The sequence below is a fragment of the Schistocerca gregaria genome, chromosome X, assembly GCF_023897955.1.
Source record: "Schistocerca gregaria isolate iqSchGreg1 chromosome X, iqSchGreg1.2, whole genome shotgun sequence".
In the NCBI taxonomy this organism is placed as follows: domain Eukaryota; kingdom Metazoa; phylum Arthropoda; class Insecta; order Orthoptera; family Acrididae; genus Schistocerca; species Schistocerca gregaria.
Genome location: NC_064931.1, coordinates 804,411,422 through 804,433,859, shown reverse-complemented (window position 1 = coordinate 804,433,859; position 22,438 = coordinate 804,411,422). Strand labels below are relative to the sequence as shown.

Here is a 22,438-nt window from a genome sequence, read left to right as displayed (position 1 = left end):
TATTGATCCCTATTCCTTTCTCATCCTTACATAGGTCTGCATTTTATTTTTCACACCTACCTATGCCACAAAAACTTGTGACCCTTGACCTAACCAATCCCCTTGCACACTTTCTTCTCTTATTCCAACACATGCATAATCCTGTACCACATCCATTCCTTTTCTGTCACGTTTCTGTACATTTTTTTAACGTATTTGTGCGTATTTTTATGTAGTTTCGCTCATTTTTGCGTATTTTTACTTATCTGTTGATCTTTTTTTTAATGTGTATTTATGTTCTTTTACGTCTCTTTTCTGTTATCCAGCTCCCCTCACAACTGTAAAACACTGTCATTTGCCCATTTCCGCATCATTCAAAGTGGACCCCTGTTCCGTCTTTCTGCACCAGTCCAAAAAAGTATCCCTTTCCCTGGCTAAAACGCAGTGCCACATCCTGTTTCAATTATGCCTAAATCATGGAAGCACGCAAGGCCCCCCCCCCCATTTTCCCCAATAGCCTAACCATAGAAATTCCTTTCTCTGTGTCCCACCCCTACTTTCACAAGGACCTTCATCTTTTCAGATTCCACCAGTCCCTGGCCCTCGCAAACCTGATACTGCAAAAACAAGTATTTATGGCACAGCCATTCCATAACCATCTCTGTTCACTCCACAAGTTTCTGGTAATGTGCAATCCTGCTACATACATCATATCTCTGAAACTGAATCCCTTGTTCTCCAGGAACTGGAGGAGCTTTCCAGACACCACCTCCATAAGTTATCCAACCTGCTGACATCCTACTGCCACTTCATAGCACCAGTATCCAAAGCCTGTCCTATCCAGAGTTTTCCTCCTTGTCAACCCCCTCATAGCACCCAGCTCCTGCCTAGATGACCTTTTCAACTTGTCACATCCCATCAAACCCCATACCAAAACTCCACTAAATTGAGATCTGAAACATCCCCAGAACTAGAACACTATTCACTATTGCTAGCCTTTCCAGCAAAACCCTAAGGCCCATAGAAGCTTCAGTTCTATTCAAAGGCCTCTCTTTTAGCCCTAACCTCAAATTAACCACACTGGATTCGTAAGAAACCTATTCTCCTTTTCCTGATCCCTACATTGGAAACACTTCTTTGCCACCAGTCCTGCCAGCCAAATCCAACCTGATCCCAACTTTGACCCCTGCCTTTTGAGTTAATACCACGACCAATCTTGATCCCCCCCACCAACCATCCCCTGGTCACCTTCCAGGAATGCCTTACCTTCAATGTGGCCTCATCTTCCTTCCCCAAATCCCTTCTTCAGAACAGCAACCTTTCAGAAGAAGAAGGGCCAGCCATACACAACCTCAAAAAAACTCCTGACCTAATCATCCTACCTACAGACAAATTTTCCACCACTGTCGTTATGAATCACAGTGACTGCCTGGTGGAAGCCTCTGCCAGTTATCTGACTGCTTCACCTATAAATTCTGCCAGAGTGTTCCCATCCCAGATGTCCAACGTAATCTCAAATTCCTGCTTAAACCCCTTGAATCCATTTCCCCCCCACACCATCATGACATCCACTGACAGACACAACTTCTACATGCTTCACAAAATCCACAAAGCCAACAATCCTGGAACCCCATTGTTGCTGGTTACTGGGCCCCAACTGAAAGAACTTTGGCCCTCATTGACCAACACCTCCAATCAGTTACCTGTAATCTAGCCTGATGTCAAAGACGCCAACCACTTCCCTCACCTACTCTCCACCTTCCCAAGCCCTTTACCTTCTGGTTCCCTACTCAACACTGTTGATGCCACTTCCCTGCACTAACATCTCTCATGCCCGTAGTCTTACTTCTGTTGAACACTATCTTTCCCAGCATCTTTCAAACTCCAAACCCACTGCACTGTTAAGGTATACAAACAAATATTCAGCACAACCATAGGCACCTGAATGGCACCCTCATTTGCCAACCTGTTTTTGAAACATCTAGAGGAGACTTTCCTAGCCTCCCAAAATGCCAAATCCTTAGCCTGATTCAGGTTCATAGATGATTTCTTGGTGATCTGGACCAGGGCCAAGACACCTGATCATCAGGTTAACCCAAAGTTCACCTCAACCCAAAGTTCACCTCCTCCTCTCTGATGGCTCCATTTACACCTCTGTCCATATTAAACGCACAAACAGTAACAGCATTTTGACAGCTGTCATCCCTTCCACACCCTACTATAAAACATGGCCATCTGGGGACAGAATATCTGTAGTGGCAGAAACTCCCTGGTGCAGAATGCTCAAGCTCTCACCAAGGCCTTCACAGACAGACACTATACCCCAGACCTAGTCTGCAAACAAATCAACCATGCCATTTCCCCACATACCTACCACCCCCAAGAACCAGCTACAAAGGAGTGCCCCCTTTGTCACCCAGTACCACGCCAGACTAGAACAACTCAACTATATCCTTTGTCAGGGCTTTGATTATCTATCATCATGCCCTGAAACTACAGACATTCTGCCCAAAATCCATCCCACCCCTCCTGAAGTTTTGTTCTGGCATCCACCCAACACCCACAACAGCCTATTCCATCCCCATGCCACTTCCAATCCCAACCCCTTGCCACAGGGATCATATCCCTGTGAAAGACTGAGGTGCAAGACCTGCCCAATCCATCCGTCCAACACTTCCTATTCCAGCCCCGTCACAGGCTTAACCTATCCCACCATAGGTTGGGAACCCGGGAATACCATATGCATACTCCCCTCCACTACCATCTTTTCTGAACTACCATATGGGATTTATCCTTACAACAGATTCTCTGTTCTTGAGATTATCCTGGTCTCAACTTAACTGTAACCTAATGCCCCTGCATCCTCTATCCAACAGTTTCAAAAGCTTCCACACCCTTTGACTATGACCTTCTATCTATTCTCATCCCCTTACCCTCTCTGTGTGCAGCTCCCAGGCAATGCACATTACCATCCTTTCCCTTTCCTTCTCCTCTTCTTTTTTGCTCTCCATTTTCCCTCACCCCTACCCCCCACCCTCCCCCTCACTGTCTGTTCGTGGTCTAGACCCTGCGCATTCCACAAGACAGCACTCATATCTCTCTCTGCATTCCCCTTCTCTGCCCACTTCACGTTGCTGATTTCGTTCTACCTGATAGTTGCATTCCGGTGTGAGCTGCAAGAGAAAGTGGTCATGTGTGTGTGACAAGTGCTTGCTTTTGTGAATGAATGTGTATCTGTTTTCTTTCCTGAAGGGGGCTTTGGCTGAAAGCTAAATGTGTAATAGTCTTTTGTTGTGCCTGTCTGTACGTAACTGTGCAAATTTTACAGTCAGAAGCAATCTACCTTTTCCTTATGTTGTCAATATTCCAACATGGAGTACCCATTGTTTGATTTAATGTGAAACAAAAGAACAACGTGTATCAAAGGTACCCAAACAATATGGAGTATTTTTAATAATTTGGAAGGCAAATGATGGCTTGTAAATAGTAATAAAAAATTTCACTTCATACCCTGTTAAAAACTGGAATAATATTGGCTTTTAAAGCCGGCTGCGGTGGTCTAGCGGCTCTAGGCGCTCAGTCCGGAGCAGCGCGACTGCTACGGTCGCAGGTTCGAATCCTGCCTCGGGCATGGATGTGTGTGATGTCCTTAGGTTACTTAGGTTTAAGTAGTTCTAAGTTCTAGGGGACTGATGACCACAGATGTTAAGTCCCATAATGCTCAGAGCCATTTTTTGACTTTTAAATCACTTTCTCTAGGGAAAAACGCCTGACAGCACTATACAGGGTGTAAACGGTATAAGGAGCCAAAATTATACAGATGGTACATCTCGGTGTGCTTGACAAAAAAGTCTAATGACATTTTCTTGTATCATGTACTTTATTTTTGTATTATTAAAACCCAATATTCGTAGGATGGATAGTATACGCATTTCTGTTTACGTAGTCAACCGACAGTACACGGCGTACCGAGCTTATTGCCTACAATGACGGAGCGGCCAGAGATAGGCAACGAGCCGACCAGGGGATTGAAATCATTAGACGTGTACAACGACGAGGTGTGATAATCAGGTGGTACCGAAAAAAGGAATGTAAACGGTTTTTGGGTTGTCAAGAATGTGTAATTCGCTTTACGTGAATTGAATACAACCAGTCTGTGTCTCAACAAGTCGATAACGAAGGTCGTAGTAGTAATGACAAGCTAATATGAAACACAATGTATTTCCATTAGTACAAATTCAATCAATCACCAAGTAGATAGTTGTTCATTAATTACAATCAACTGTTTCACCTTTTTAAGGCAATGCCATAACGAATAGTAAATTCACATTATTTTCCTTCTGTACAACAACATCGTAACGAAAAGAAAACCCATTGCCCTGTACTTCGTTTCCTCTTACACCAATACTACAATAAATGTTCGAAGTGACCACCATTCGCTTCTACACATGCTTCATTACGGCGAACCCAGTTTCGTCGCACTCGTTCACTCACATGCACATTGGCCTCTATGGTATTGGCAGCATCTAAAATCTTCTGCGTCAATTCGTCCACATTATTTACTGGCTCAGCATAAACAAGTTCCTTCATATGGCCCCAAAAGTAAAAATTCAGTGGATTTCAATCAGGGCTGCGTGCTGACCATCGACGTGGAACCGAACGCCCGATCCATCGCTCTGTAAATCGACTATCCAAAAATCTGCGTACTCTGTGACCAATGTGGAGTGGAGCACCATCGTGGAGGAACCACATGTTACGACATATGCCTAACGGAATGTATTCTAACAACGTTGGTAACAATGTTTTGTCTAGAAACATTCGGTAATAGTTACCAGTCGAACGTGCAGGTAAAACATAGGGCCCAATAATGTAATTATAGAGCATACCTGCCCACACATTTACGGAAAATCGTCGCTGAAAATGTGTTGCCACTACGTGGCGAGGATTGTGTACACTCCACGTGTGCATGTTAGGAAATTAGTTATTCGGTCGCGAGTGAAACACGCTTCATCTGTGACGAGTATTTTGTTGACAAAATCATGTTGCGCACTGTGTAACAAAAATCACTCTGAGAATTCACGTCGTGGAGGGAAATCTTGTTCTTCCAATGTTTGTACGCGTTGAATGTGGTGAGGCCGCAGACGCTCCTCTTGCAAAGTGGGATGAACGACAGTGTGGCGGATGATGCTTCTAGTACTCTGAGAAGGATCCTCCTGGATGCGGTCCAGAATTCTTTCCTCAGCTTGCAATGTACTATCGGCGCGTTGTGGGCCTCTGCCTTCTGCGCGGGGCAGTGAAGAGTCAGTATCTCTCAATCTAAGGAAATTAAATACGCACTCGTCAATTGTATTCTGTCATGATGTAACAAAAATGGAAAGCATATCAGAACAGAAGATAGGTTTCGCATATGGATGAAAATTTACAAAGGTGCGTATAACTACTGCACTATATTAAGATGTAAATGCATAATAATCGCATACAAGTAGATAATTGCAATGACGCAAACCTTTGGTGGGCAGCAGCAGATGTCTTTCGTGCAGGAAGTCGTCATTGTGGGAAGCCTTCTCGATAAATTCGTACAGCTGCCCTCGAAACACATTTTGCCTCGCCATAAATTAAATGCATATCGCATAGTTCAGCTATAGTAAATCTCCTTTCCATCCTAACAGTTAACAGAGTTGCAATAACATCTGCACTGGTTATTCGCCTACTGTCGTCGGAGCCACTCAGGCCGCAGTTACCTACTTGTTTACGATGTCAACACGCGCAGCGGGCAATAACAGGAACCGATTGCTTACGTACGTGCACGGCCAAGTATCTACTTTTCCAAAGCCGTTATCCTGAGACCAACTGTTTTTTTCTGGGACAACCGCAGAAAATACGCAAACATGTTACTAGACTTTTCTTGTCAAGCATTGCGAGATGTGCCATCTGTATAATTTTGGCGCCTTATACCGTTTACACCCTGTATCTTTCCTTTCCCTGAAAGCTAGGAGGGCAGGGGGCACAGCCCACATTTGCACACAGCTTTGGGTCCCCTTGGGTCCCCTTTGGGTCCCCTTGACATATATTAATGTTAAATATAACACACCCTCAACAGATCTAATTGAGAGAGTGGTATATTATGTAGGAAGAAAAAGAACTTTTAGCATTTTCGAACATTGAAATTAACGTGATTTGGACTGGTATATTTTATGTATTTCTGTTAAACTTTGAAAGCCGCGCTGGATTAGCCGAGCGGTCTGGGAAGCTGCAGTCATGGACTGCGCGCCTGGTCCCAGCGGAGGTTCGAGTCCTCCCTCGGGCATGTGTGTGTGTGTTTGTCCTTAGGATAATTTAGGTTAAGTAGTGTATAAGCTTAGGGACTGATGACCTTAGCAGTTTAGTCCCATAAGATTTCACACGCATTTGAACATTTGATATTTTTTGAACATTTTTTGAAAACATTACAATGTCGCAATATACAAAAACTAATCTCTTGCATATTAAATTAAAAACTAACCACCACTTCACACATATAAAATTAAACAAGCAAACAGAAAATGAATAATTTTATTCTAATAAAAATCTCAGGAATGACATCTGAAATAAACAAAAACTTGAAAATGTGAATCACAACTGATGATTAAATCTAGTAACCTGCCCAGCATGTTATGCTATTCTTTGGAAAATTCATGCTTTTTTATTAAAGCGTATTATAAAATTCCTTAGTTCTTGGATTTATTAACCTCAGCTGGAACTTAATGGTATCCTTTTCATTAATTAACTATTGATATTACATTGTAGAATGGTTGAACTTGGAAAACAGGTCACCAGAACACTTGACTAATTGCACTGTAGTATTTCTATTGTAATTCAGAAGTGGCGAATGTCAGCACCCAAGCTTTAGCCAACTTTTTTGGCATATATCTACATGTAATTGCTGTGTTTTTTGTTAGTGTCATTTGGTGTGATTCATGCATTCATTCATTCATTTACACATGATATTCAGTAAATCCCACCATGAAGAAGAGTCTTCACAGATGTCAAGCGAGTCAAGCTATACAACTGAGATGTATTTGGTGTTGTTTCTCATTACCAAAGACTGGAAAGTTGCACAGGTCACATAAATATTCAAGAAAGGCTATAGAAGTAATCCACTACAGCCCTCTATCATTGACATCGATATGCAGCAAGATTTTGGAATATATATTGTACCTGAACATTATGAATTACCATTACCTTGAAGAGAACTGTTTATTGACACACAGTCAACACAGATTTAGAAAATACCATCCTTATGAAGCACAACTAGCTCTTTGCTCACGGAAGTGTTGAGCGCTGTCAATAAGAGGTTTCAAATTGATTCCATATTTCTAGATCTCTAGAATGCTTTGGACACCATACCTTACAAGCAGGTTTAAATCAAATTGTGTACTTATGTAACATCATCTCAGTTATGTGAGTGAATACGTGATTTCCTGTCCTAGAGGAGACAGTTTGTAGAAATTGAAGGAAAGTCACTGAGTAAAACAGAAGTGATTTCTGGCAAACCCAAGGTAGTGTTATAGCCCTCTGCTGCTCCTTACCTATGTAAATGACTTAGGAGACAATCTGTGCAGCCATCTTAGGTTGTTTGCAGATGATGCTGTTGTTTGTCATCTAGTACAGTCATCGGAAGATCAAAACAAATTGCAGTACGATTTATATACGATATCTTTATGGTACCAAAATTGGCAATTGAACCTAAGTAATGAAAAGTGTGACGTCATCCACATGAGTGCTAAAAGAAAGTGCTTGCGTAGTTCTTGGGTAGCTCAGTTGGTAGAGCACTTGTCCGCGAAAGGCAAAGCTCCCGAGTTCGAGTCTGGGTCCGGCACACAGTTTTAATCTGCCACGAAGTTTCATATCAGCATACACTCTGCTGCAGAGTGAAAATCTCATTCTTGAAACATCCCCTAGGCTGTGGCTGAGCCATGTGTCCGCAATATCCTTTCTTTCAGGAGTGCTAGTTCTGCAAGGTTCGCAGGAGAGCTTCTGTAAAGTTTGGAAGGTAGGAGAAAAGGTACTGGCAGAAGTAAAGCTGTGAGGACGGGTCGTGAGTCGTGATTGGGTAGCTCAGTTGGTAGAGCACTTATCCGTGAAAGGTAAAGGTCCCGAGTTTGAGTCTCGGTGCGGCACACAGCTTTAATCTGCCAGGAAGTTTCATATTAGCGCACACTCTGCAGCAGAGTGAAAATCTTATTCCAAAAGAAATCCGTTGAACTTAGATTACACCATAAATCAATCAAATCAAAAAGCGATAAATACAACTAAATACCTAGAAATTACAATTACAAACAATTTAAATTGGAAAGAACACACAGACAGTGTTGTGGGGAAGGCTAACTAATGACTGTGTTTTATCGGCAGAACACTTAAAAGATGCAACAGATCTATTAAAGAGACTGCCTGCACTACGCTTGTCCATACTCCTTTGGAGTAGTGCTGCAGTCTGGAATCCTTGCCAGATAGGATTAACAAAATACGTCGAGAAATTTCAAAGCAGGACAGTACATTTTGTATTATCAAGAAATTGAGGAGAGAGTGTCATAGACATGATATAGGTTTTGGGGTGGACATTAATACAACAAAGGCGTTCTCATTGTTGCGGGATCTTCTCACGAAATTTCAATCAGCCCATGGCTCACACAGGAGTGTGTCAGTCTGTGCCTTATGCTCATTAAATCTATACATAAGAATTCACTATCCTGCTGTCCTGCTGTGTACCTGAAGAACAGGCCTTTAATTGAAACCTGAGAAACCATTCATTAAAATTTGGGATCTGCACATTGTGTACATGGCAACTATCACTTTACTGCAGATTGCAGTGTACTCCACCATATGATTCTTCTCGGTTATCACTAGTGTAGCAAATCTTGAGATTGTCCACCATTCATATGTCAGTGACATTGAAAATGTACTCTCAGATTCATCTATCTCGTTTACTGGTGCAACTCCATTGTGCCAATGGGCCTTTGACAACCATGAGTAAATTTAAAATGAATTAATTTTTTCCTCTTGCCAGGTTAATTAGCTTGGTATAAGCATACAGATACTGAACATGATTTCTTTAAAAATTGATACCTAATTTCCTCATTGTCAGTTCAACAAGTTACTGCCTCGAGCTACCAGTAGCAAAACTAATCAATAATGATGCATTTATACACTACTGGCCATTAAAATTGCTACACCACGAAGATGACGAGCTACAGACGCGAAATTTCACCGACAGGGAGAATATGATGTGATATGCAAATGACTAGCTTTTCAGAGCATTCACACAAGGTTGGCGCCGGTGGCGACACTTACAAGGTGCTGACATGAGGAAAGTTTCCGACCGATTTCTTATACACAAACAGCAGTTGACTGGCGTTGTCTGGTGAAACGTTGTTGTGATGCCTCGTGTAAGAAGGAGAAATGCGTACCATCACGTTTCCGACTTTGATAAAGGTAAGGTCGGATTGTAGCCTAACGCAATTGCGGTTTATTGTATCGCGACACTGCTGCTCGCGTTGGTCAAGATCCGATGACTGTTAGCAGAATATTGAATCAGTGGGTTCAGGAGGGTAATACGAAATGCCATGCTGGATCCTAACGGCCTCGTATCACTAGCAGTCGAGATTACAGGCACCTTAACCGCATGGCTGTAACGGATCGTGCAGCCACGTGTCGATCCCTGAGTCAACAGATGGGGACGTTTGCAAGACAACAACAATCTGCACGAACAGTTCGACGACGTTTGCACCAGCATGAACTATCAGCTCGGAGACCATGGCTGCAGTTACCCTTGACGCTGCATCACAGACAGGAGCGCCTGCGATGGTGTACTCAATGACGAAACTGGGTGCACGAATAGCAAAACGTCGTTATTTCGGATGAATCCAGGTTCTGTTTACGGCATCATGATGGTCGCATCCGTGTTTGGCGACATCGTGGTGAACGCACATTGGAAGCGTGTATTCGTCATCGCCATACTGGCGTATCACCCAGCGCGATGGTATGGGGTGCCATTGGTACACGTCTCGGTCACCTCTTGTTCGCACTGACGGCACTTTGAACAGTGGACGTTACATTTCCGATGTGTTACGACCCATGGCTCTACTCTTCATTCAATCCCTGCAAAACCATACATTTCAGCAGGATAATGCACGACCGCATGTTGCAGGTCCTGTACGGGCCTTTCTGGATACAGAAAATGTTCGACTACTGCCCTGGCCAGCACATTCTCCAGATCTCTCACCAATTGAAAACGTCTGGTCAAGGGTGGCCGAGAAACTGGCTCGTCACAATACGCCAGTCACTACTCTTGATGAATTGTGGTATCGTGTTGAAGCTGCGTGGGTAGCTGTACCTGTACACGCCATCCAAGCTCTGTTTGACTGAATTCCCAGAGGTGGTTGTTCTGGGTACTAATTTCTCAGGATCTATGCACCCAAATTGTGTGAAAAGGTAATCACATGTCAGTTCTAGTATAACATAATTGCCCAAAGAATACCCGTTTATCATCTGCATTTCTTCTTGGTGTAGTAATTTTAATAACCAGTATTGTATCATATGTTACAGCACAGCACACTGAGAGTCTGCTGCCAGTAACTGCCCTTAACACATCAGTTTATCATTTTTAATGTTCTTTAAAACAGAGTAGTTCTGCGTAATGGCTTATTCCCCACTTGGCTTAAAATTCAATAGTAAGACCTATGAAATAACGTAATTCTAAAACTGTGTGTGATTCTCTGTACCTGACTCAAAATGTGCTTTGCATTTTTGTTTACTCCAATATGCACAGTTGAATATTTGATGTACATGGTGGTCCACTGATCGTGACCGGGTCAAATATCTCACGAAATAAACGTCAAACGAAAAAAATACGGTAGAAAGAACGAAACTTGTCTAGCTTGAACGGGGAAACCAGCGCTATGGTTGGCCCGCTAGATGGCGCTGCCAGAGGTAAAAACGGATATCAACTGTGGTTTTTTTTTTAATTGGAACCCCCATTTTTTATTACATATTCGTGTAGTACGTAAAGAAATCTGAATGTTTTAGTTGGACCACTTTTTTCTCTTTGTGATAGATGGCGCTGTAATAGTCACAAACATATGGCTCACAATTTTAGACGAAAAGTTGGTAACAGTTAGGTTTTTTAAATTAAAATACAGAACGAAAGTACGTTTGAACATTTTATTTCGGTTGTTCCAATGTGATACATGTACCTTTGTGAACTTATCATTTCTGAGAACGCATGCTGTTACAGTGTGATTACCTGAAAATACCACATTAATGCAATAAACGCTCAAAACGATGTCCGTCAACCTCAATGCATTTGACAATACGTGTAACGACATTCCTCTCAACAGCGAGTAGTTCGCCTTCCGTAATGTTCGCACATGCATTGACAATGTGCTGACTCATGTTGTCAGGCGTTGGCGGTGGATCACTATAGCAAATATCCTTCAACTTTCCCCACAGAGAGAAATCAGGGGACGTGAGATCTGGTGAACGTGCGGGCCACGGCATGGTGCTTCGACGACCAATCCACGTGTTATGAAATATGCTATTCAGTACCGTTTCAACCACACGCGAGCTATGTGCCAGACATCCGTCATGTTGGAAGAACATCGTCATTCTGTCATGCAGTGAAACATCTTGTAGTAACATCGGTAGCACATTACATAGGAAATCAGCATACATTGCACCATTTAGATTGCCATCGACAAAATGGGGGCCAATTACCCTTCCTCCCATAATGCCGCACCATACATTCACCGGCCAAGGTCGCTGATGTTCCACTTGTTGCAGCCATATAGTGCATATTATGCCGGTTTATGTTATCGCTGTTGGTGAATGACACTTCGTCGCTAAATAGAACGCGTGCAAAAAATCTGTCATCGTCCCGTAATTTCTCTTCTGCGCAGTGGCAGTACTGTTCAAAGTCGTCGCCATTCAATTCCTGATGCATAGAAATATAGTACGGGTGCAATCGATGTTGATGTAGCATTCTCAACGCGTTTCTGAGATTCGCGATTCTCGCGCAATTTGTCTGCTACTGATGTGCGGATTAGCCATGGCAGCAGCTAAAACACCTACATGGACATCATAATTTGTTGCAGGTCGTGGATGACGTTTCACATGTGGCTTAACACTTCCTGTTTCCTTTAATAACGTAACTATCTGGCGAACGGTCCAGACACTTCGATGATGTCGTCCAGGATACCGAGCAGCATACATAGTACACGCCTGTTGGGCATTTTGATCACAATAGTGTTAAACGGTCCACATTAAGACGGGTAATGTATCACGAAGCAAATACCGTCCACACTGGCGGAATGTTAACGTAATACCATGTACTTATACGTTTGTGACTATTGCATCGCCATCTGTCACAAAGCGAAAAAAAGGGGTCCAACTAAAACTTTCATGTTTCTTTACGTAGTACACGAATATGTAACAAAAATGGGGGTTCCTATTTTTAAATAAACGCAGTTGATATCCATTTTACCTATGGCAGCGCCATCTAGCGTGCCAACCATAGCGCCATCTGGTTTACCCATTCAAAATGGTTCAAATGGCTCTGAGCACTATGGGACTTAACATCTGAGGTCATCAGTCCCCTAGAACTTAGAGCTACTTAAATCTAACTAACCTAAGGACGTCACACACATCCATGCCCGAGGCAGGATTCGAACCTGCGACTGTAGCGGTCGCGCGGTTCCAGACTGCAGCGCCTAGAACTGCTCGGCCACGCTGGCCGGCTACCCCTTCAAGCTAGACGAGTTTCATTCCTTGTAGTTTTTTCGTTTGATGCGTATTTCGAGAGATATTTGACCTGGTCACTATCAATGGAGCACCCTGTATACAGTCAGGTCCACAAGAAAGTGTATACCATTATCTGTGTGAAATAAAAGACACTATTATGAGTATATATTTACATGAAAAGACGTGTTATTACTAATTGCACAATTTCCTGATATCCATTTGCAACTGTTATCGATTATAGCTTGGCATCTTTTTGGCATGCCTTCCATGAGATTTTCTGCATATTCTCACACTAACAGTATCCAAATCAACGTGATTTTATATGACAGCTGCTTCCAAGTATATATTGGCTTTCCTTTAAGCTTCATCCTAATATATGACCAAACACTTTTGATAGGATCTGCATCTGGAGAAATTGCAGGCGAACACATCAAGGACACCCAATTGTCTTACTTCTGCACTGCACAGAGACAGCTGCGATGTTTTGGACCATTATCCTCTTGAAGCACCTAGTTTGCCTTGTTTGAACCAAGAAGTTCTCTAATGGAGCTCGCTCAGAAGACGTTTTTGATAAATGTTGTTCATTTTTAAGCGTTTAAATTGGCTGTTAATTAGTGCATATAGCCAAAACTGTAACTGACAAAACAAAACATTCAGGTCTCATACTGTTTATCTATACAATGTGTAAAAGTTAATTGATTACAGGTACTACCAGAGGTGTTGCTCCAGATGTTACATTTAACATTATGCATACAGTTTCTTGTGGCATTATGCATACAGTTTCTTGTGGAACTGACTGTATTCTCTCCATTCCAACTTTCTCAATGTTCTAAAGAAATAATGTGCAATTTTCACAGGTTGTTCCATTTTATGTCATGTCCCTTTCTGAAACATATCTTTTGGTGTGTCCATTTATCCTTAATAGTCTATTATTTTCATTTTCACTGATTTTCACTGTTGATTATAGTCTTTTACACTGAGTCATTCCTGTAATTTCACCATCCACTATTTTGAAAAACTTTATCATCATCATAGACACCTAAATATCCAGTGCTTTTGAGTAATCACTTTCTTGTCCTCAAAATACTACTTAAATTTCAATGGGCACAACACAGACAAAAATGGCTTCTCTGTTCCTTTACAATAAAATGATCTCAACAATTAATTTCATTACAAGTGCAAGTATTTGATCCCTGTTTCTAAGATTGTCACATGGCTTTTCAAACATTTGCATTGCTCTATGGAGACGTTTGCTATCTCCTGTCTGCCTTCACATTCCAGATTTCCACAATATAAAATAAACATTTATTTCTACATCCTGTTGTCTCTCAATTTCTGAATGCCACCTTACTTGAGGTGGGTAGTATTTTTTTAAACCAATGTCGTGTTTAAAAATGTTTTTCTAATAGTAAAATAATAATGGTTAAAAAACAAATTACATCGTAAATATCAAATAAATTATGAAGTTGAAATCATTGTATATATGAAGCAAAAACATGTTCCAGTGGCTTAAAGCATATTTTTCACTGAGCAAGTTACTGTAATTGTAAAACTGACTAATCCTTACATCAAAGCAAGAGGTCCCAGTTACAATATTTACTGAATGTCTTTAAAAGTCAGATGTGAAACAGTAATGCATAATTTATTTCAACTGAATTGAAATATATCAAAAACAATATTATGGCAATGTTTTCTACATATAAGTACGATAGTGTACTATATTGTTTTGCAAGATACCACTCCACAATTCACCATAAGACATTAAGACAAACTGTGCAAAACATAAATTAGGATTACCAACTGCGGATTAGTACTTCAGTTTTGACTAATGCCAAGTACAATGCCCTAAGCATTGAACCAGTTCACCTGGTTATTATGTACTGAATGGAAGTCTGGAATTTCAGCTAGGACATTAAGACATCTTGCCACAAATGAAAACAATGTACAAATCCAAACACTATTGGCTAAATTCATTCATTCCCATTTTCTCAACTTTCAAAAGACACTCTAAAAATTGTAAATTCCATTACTGAGCAATGGGCTTTGAAGGCAAGAATTATGTCTTCCTTTTTTGGTAAAGTTTCAACAAAATTTGTTCTCCATTGTCTTCCTTCAGCCTGTAGATAATGTTCCTGACTTTTAACTGTCATCTGAAGGTGAGCATAAGCCAAAGGTAGAGCAGTTTACTGTAGTATTTTGTCTTGTCACGGAAAGAAAGGAAAAGGCAGAGACAAACATTTGTCTGATTTGTGCATCTTCATATTTTTATCATGTAATGATTGTTCCATAAAATTTCAGGCGTGCAGCAGCATAAATTTCACTCCTTCTTCTAATATTTTAGCTGTATATCGTTCATCCATCTTCAGAGTGAACCAAGATGACTAACACTTCAGCAATTACTCAGTCCTTTTAAACCTGCTGACCACTCCATTGCACATGTGGCCATAGAACTTTTAAGACAGACCTTTTTACACTAGAGGAAACAGATAAACAATGATGCAAGAGAGCATTCAGCCACCATAGGTAAGAGATCCTGGAGACTAATCAATAAACATTGTAAAGCCACCATCAAGCAACAAAGTGAACCAGTGAAAATTAGACATGAGGGCCATCTAGTGAAAGATCCAAATGAAGTATGTGATTTATCCAATAAGCATTTTATCTCTCCTTTTGACCAACCAGCTCCTATTATAAATATACAGGCTGGCACACCAAATGATTTCACGGATGGTATAGGGCTCGAATTTATGGAGGTGAATGAACAGAAAATATTTAACACAATACAAAAGCTAAAGAACAAGCACTCATCTGGATGGGATGCTATCTCAAGTGTGGTGTTAAAGAAATGTGCAAATGAAGTAACTACACCCATTACCTATCTTATCAATTGTAGTATCAATGAAAACATATACTCTAATGCCTTAAAGATTAGTGTAATTCAGCCAATCCATAAGAAGGGAAATAAAGAACAAGTTTCTAATTATACAAGGTGTGATTGGAAAGTTTTAAGAATGGGCTTGTAATTTTACAATGGCGGTACTTACATGCTACTGTGATGCATCTCCTTCAAAATAGTCCCCTTCTGACTGAAAACATTGACTCCAACGGTGTTTACACTTTTGGAAACATTCCTGGAAATTTTTTTGTTATGGACACTCTCCGTATTTGCTAGGATGTCTTCAGTCGAGTGAAATCTCTTCCCTTTCAGTGAAAATTTCATTTTAGGAAACAGGTACAAGTCAGTAGGGCCCAATTCAGAGAAATATGGCAGTTGTGGAAGCACAGGAATTTTGAATTTGGCCAAAAATCATCGATGGCGAAGGCATGATTAACCGGAGCAGTGACATGGTGTAGCACCCAACTAAGATCTTCAGTTAAAATTGACTGAACTGCATAGAAACTTAAATTAAGTTCACCAGACATCTCACTAATTGTAAGTCTACGATCAGAGCACACTAAGTCACAAACTTTCACTACATTTTTATTTGTTTTTGAGGTGGAAGGACGACCAGACCATGGTTCATCTTTTAATGATTCATGGCCATTTTTAAATCTATTGAACAAGACAAAAATATTTGACTGGCTCCAATAATTATATCCAAAAGCTGTTTTAATAGTTCATAGGTCTCAGCAGCTGATTTCTGGGTTTTAAAACAAAATTCCACACATACTCCTTGCTCCGTTTTTATTCACACTGACAGAATCCGCCAAGAAGCCCTAACAGAGCCGCACTCAACCAGCTGCCACAATGAACTGAATAAAGGAAACACAGTTTCCTGTCAGAGGGCGTTCAAGAACAAGTCAATGAATCACTCCCCATCCTCCATGTACCGGCACACCAAACCAGCGGATCCATTCTTATAACTTTCCAGTCACACCTCATAGACCGATATAACTATCCCCTACCTACAGTAAAATATTTGAAACAGTTATCCTATCCCAAATCTACATTTTTCTCAAGACACAAAATGCTTACTGAATCGCAGTATGGGTTTAGGAAAGACCTAAGCACGACCAATGCTATTACAAGTTTCTTCCATGAAGTATGGTGAAGTATGTAGCAATATAGAATGAGGTGTGCACTCAACCAGAATATTCCTTGAGCTGAGCGAAGCTTTTGACTCAGTAAACCATGAGCTTCTCTTAAAAAACTGCAGGCGTAAAATATCAGTGATGTATCAATGAAAGTTCTGTCCACCTATCTGATGAATACGAAACAGTGTACAAAACTTACACATCGAATTGACAATAACATCTTAAATTTTAAATCCACAAGTGAAACAGTGACACAGGGGTCCCTCAAGGCTCTATTCTTGGACCTATCCTATTTTAGCATATATTAATGACGTTGTTCATCCCATTAACTCGCACATTGTAAATTATGCTGATGACATCTCATTTTTATTTCATGGTAAAGATTGTGAGGATCTGAGATTTTCAGCAAGTATTGAGATACTAGAATTAAATCCATATTTTCATGCACAAGGGTTAAAGGTCAATGTCAATAAATCCCAGATGCAAATATTTACAACTGGCAGCTCACACAACTCATGCATAAGTGAGGTAGTCAGCATAGTGGCAGAGGAAGCTAACAAATGTAAATTTCTAGGAAGCCATCTGTACTCAAACCTCTGGTGGATTAACCACATTAATGCTGAATGTAAAATAGTCAGCAAATGGGCTGTATCTTCTTAGCCAACTGTCCAAAATGGTGCCCACCCACATGCTTAAAACTGTATCAATCCCCATCTTAGCTATTATATAGAAATTGAAGGTTGTGCTGCAGACATACACCTTAACAGTGTACTATTGCTACAAAAAAGTTGGTTAAGGGTTATACATGTATTACGCTATAAAGACTTTTACCATGATGTTTTGAGACAACACAAGTACTTCACCATATAAGCTTTGTATCTTTATATTTAATTACTCTTTTTTGTCTCACAGAAAACTGAAGTAACTAAATGTAGCGATATATGTGACCACAACACCACGACCAAAGAAAATTACTACTGACAAAGAACAAGATTAAAAATGACGGACCAGAGCCCATATACTAATGGACTGATATGGTATAATAAACTGCCAGAGCCCTTGAAATACAGTAATAAAAGCAATTCAAATCAAAACTAAAAGAATTCTTAATTGAAAAGTGTCACTATTCACTCAAAGAATTTTAAATGGTTAAGTTAAAGAGCTGTGAAATAATGTACAAAAAAATTGCCTGTATTAATATGTGTAAGATGTAATATATTTTGACAAGCATCAATTTACATGTTTAACTATTACCTGTAAAGTTAAGATCTAAATGTATTTTATGTTTGTAACTGTACTTGACGTTTGCAAAAGCCATCATATTGATGACTCCATGTAAAAAAATCTAAATAAATAAATAAATGTACAAGGTGCCAGATACGTTGATCAGCGGCAAAGAGGCACAACATATGCATGAAATTAGATCTATTGCTGTGCAGTCATTTCACATGGTGATATTGTTGTATCACTGTAAGCCCCACTGTTGTAATGTCTTTGTGAGTTTATTACAGAAAGTGCCGGATTCCATGATTTGTCCTAACTGAAGTCCCTTTCTCTATTAATTAAATTCGTCACCAAACAAATTTCAATTGCTTCTTTCACTACTGAATCCTAGAAAGATGAAGTCAAGGCTAAAATTTTGACGTTATCGTACACCATAGAGTGCCTAGTGTCAATACAGTACTCTGCCAGCGACAGTTTATTATGTTGTGAAAGCTGGGTGTACCTGTACTGCACTTTACGTCTCTTATGTAGCATATATGTTGTCCATCTGATGTATGAACGGCCACATTCAAAGGGGATCTTGTAAATGCCATGCTTGCAAAGCACTAAATCTTCTTTAATGGAACTCAGGAGTGCTACTGTCTTTGGCAGAGGGAAAAAATCACTTTTACTTTGTGTTTTCTGGGGATCCATCCTATTTTTCATGATAGGCTTCCACGTATGACAGAAAAGCCATGGACTTAAAACTTTGTGTGTCTTCTGCATTCCTTATGCCCACTGTTGGTCCAATTCATAGTGCCTTATATACCTGTTGCAGAGAGTACCCATTGGCTTCAAAAACTCTTCTTTAGTGTAGAATCACTCAAACTGAACAGTTCGGATACATTAGTGAGTTTCAGTGTAGTGTCATTGTCCATAAAGGTTCCTTTTTAAGAATCATTATTTCTTACTGGCAAAATCTTTGTTAAAGAGTTTTCAGCTTTGTTCGAATATGTTTTGACCTCGACATATTTTTAATTCAATAACGAATTTTATGAACAGACTGATGTTGTCACCTTGGGTAGTCCTTTGTCGTCTTTGGTGGCCAAATTTTTTATGGAAGACTTCGAGGAAAAGGAACTGGAAACTACTAGCTTGAATCCCACAGTATTTTGGAGGTATGTCAATGACAGGTTTGTAGTACAGTTCCGTGGTGACAATAAATTAAAGAATTTTTAAACGATCTGAATTCAATCCATAGAAAAAATCAGTTCGTGATGGAAATCGAAAAAGATGGGTGCTTTCCAATATTGGATGTTTTGGTACAACACAAAGATGACGGCCCTTTTGGACGTGCAGTATATCTGAAACCAACCCATACTGATTTATATTTATGTCCATAGCTGCCACCATCCTTTGCAGACGATGAGTGTACTCAGAACTCTGGTACACAGAGCACATATCATTGTTGATGACAGCACTCTGGAGGACGAGCCTCTACAGTTGAGAAGAGTTTTTGAAGCCAATGGGTACTCTCCACATCAGATATGTGTGGCACTATAAATGACACAACAGTGGCCATAAGTAAAGTTCTAAATCCGTGGCTTTTCTGCCATATGTGGGAAACCTATGATCAAAAATAGGACGCATCCTTAGCAAACACAAACAGCTAGGATTTTTCACCCTCCACCAAAGACAGCAGCATTCCTAGGTTCCATTAAAGATGATTTGCACTTCGAAAGCCCTGTCAGTGTGGCCATTCATACATTGGACAGATGACAGGTGCAATCCATGAGAGCTGCACAGTGCACCACAGGTATATCCAGTTCTTGCAACCTATCAGATTGGGGGTGGCACTGTATTGACACTGGGCACTCTATGGTGTATGATAACGTCGAAATTTTAACCTCGATTTCATCTTTCTGGGACTCAGTAGTGAAAGAAGCAATTGAAATCCAGTTGGTGATGAATTTAATTTATAGAGATAGCAACTTCAGCTTGGACAAATCATGGAATCCAGAGCTTTCTGTAATAAATTCACAAAGACATCGCGACAGTGTAGCTCACAGTGATACAACAGTATCACTGTGTTCATCGACTGTGCAGTCATAGATCTAATTTCATGCATAAGTTGTGCCTCTTTGCCGCTGATCATCGTCTCTGGCACACTGTATATCTGTCGTCACATGCGCAAGTGACATGGTCTGAGGGTTTAAAAGGACAGGGCAATTGCAGGAGTGTAAGTCGCCTCTGCTCACTCTGAAGATGTCTGGACAGTATACAGTAAATATTTGAGGAAGAAGTGAAATTTATGTGGCTGCAAAATTTTATAGAACATTTGTCTCACATACTCAACTGCATGAGAACAATGAATGTATCAAATTAATGTTGCAGGAACCAGCTGGAAGATCAATATCCGAAACAAATACAGGAAGAGATGCCAATAATTTGGATAAAAATTGCAGAGATCTCTAAATTAACATGGAGAAACTTTTACGTATGTCCACTGTACAGAACACCTGAACGTCGAGGAATAATTATGACAAATGGGCTATCAACAAATTTTGTGCTAGCTATGTTATTACCAACTGAACTTCCTCAATCCCACTGGATAAAGAGAGGAGTAGCACTTCTCTGCCAAACAAATAAATAATAGATATGCATTATATTTTTATTTGTCTGGAATTATCAAATTATAGTCAAAAATAAATAGTCATAGCTTAAGCAATGTGTCACGCATTAATTTTATGTTCAGGTCACACCTGCATACATATTGGAGTCATTCTGAAAGTTATGTGAGACCCACCCTACTGTTATGAATACTGATTTTTATTTTCGTCATCAATGTACATCAACTTAATTTACAGATTTTTCTTTTAGTGGAACATGGCTCGCCTATGATTTACTGATGGTACCTGCCAGCTATTTGCCAGATATCCTTAGCTTGCTGAAATATGGTTTTAGGTAGAAAATTTTTAAGGAACAGATGCAACACAAATTTAGTTAACTTGGCCAGTTTTCACATTTATTATCACTCATGGCAATACAAATCCCACTCTTGGCTATAAGATTTTATATGGAATGTTAATCACAGGTAGATACTTCCAATAGACTATGAAGCATTTTGACAGTGACAATCATTTTAGATTGCACTTCCACAAGTCAATTCTGACTGATGAATATCACAAAGCTGCTTTGAACACATAGTTACTGAACACAATAGAGCTCTGATAACTGATTGTAATACACAATGTTAGTGTTTCTGATACAGAAGGCTTAGTGAAAAATTTATGGCAGACATTGCTAATACATTGATGTAACGATTTGCTGACTACAGACTGTCTTTTACTGATCGTGTTTAGGTGGACTGACACTGACTTAATATCCAGATGATGACTAGGCTTAGACTGTCAACATATTGTCTGGTGATAGAATATATAGACACATGTAAGAGTAATTAGTGAAATTGGTAATTACATTTTACTTTATGCTGATACAAGAATCTAATTTCATATTTGATGTCAGCCTATTGAATCAAGTAACAATTTTCTTTCACTGTGGGTTAGATAACTACAAACGTAATCCGCAATATCCTTTCTTTCAGGAGTGCTAGTTCTGCAAGGTTCGCAGGAGAGCTTCTGTAAAGTTTGGAAGATAGGAGACGAGGTACTGGCAGAAGTAAAGCTGTGAGGACGGGTTGTGAGTCGTGTTTGTGTAGCCCAGTTGGTAAAGCATTTGCCTGCAAAAGGCAAAGTTCCCGAGTTCGAGTCTCGCTCTGGCACACGGTTTCAATCGCCAGGAAGTTTCATATCAGTGCACACTCCGCTGCAGAGTGAAAATCACATTCTGGAAACATCCCCCAGCCTGTGGCTAAGCCATGTCTCCGCAATATCCTTTCTTTCAGGAGTGCTGGTTCTGCAAGGTTCGCAGGGGAGCTTCTGTAAAGTTTGGATGGTAGGAGATGAGGCACTGGCAGAAGTAGAGCTGTGAGGACAGGCCGTGAGTTGTGCTTGGGTAGCAGTTGGTAGAGCATTTGCCCGCGAAAGGCAAGGTCCCGAGTTCGAGTCTCGCTCTGGCACACGGTTTTAATCTGCCAGGAAGTTTCACAAAACTAATAGTTTCAAACGAACTGCTTGGTTGATACAGTGCTAGAGTGGCCGAACGGTTCTAGGCACTTCAGTCTGGAACCGCGTGACCGCTATGGTAGCAGGTTCGAATCCTGCCTTGGGCATGGATGTGTGTGATGTCCATAGGTTAGTTAGGTTAAAGTCGTTCTAAGTTCTAGGGGACTGATGACCTCAGATGTTAAGTCCCATAGTGCTCAGAGCCATTTGAACCATTTTTGATACAGTGCTGCCATTTGTTGCTTTCGTTCTGTGTGTTCTGCTAGTTTATAATTATGGACAAGTTTGAAATAAGAAAAAGAGGAAATGAATCTTGATTCGTC

At 40.5% G+C, this 22,438-nt stretch overlaps 1 protein-coding gene across 1 annotated transcript in view; it reads left to right on the top strand.

Annotated features, from left to right (window-relative positions):
- LOC126298331 (dynein axonemal heavy chain 7-like) overlaps nucleotides 1–20,644 on the top strand; it is a 1,150,327-nt gene extending 1,129,683 nt beyond the window's left edge. The window contains exon 58 of the mRNA XM_049989626.1: nucleotides 20,386–20,644. Coding sequence (XP_049845583.1) covers nucleotides 20,386–20,644 — 259 coding nt within the window. The remainder of the gene's footprint in view (nucleotides 1–20,385) is intronic.
- Nucleotides 20,645–22,438: the final 1,794 nt, after the last annotated feature.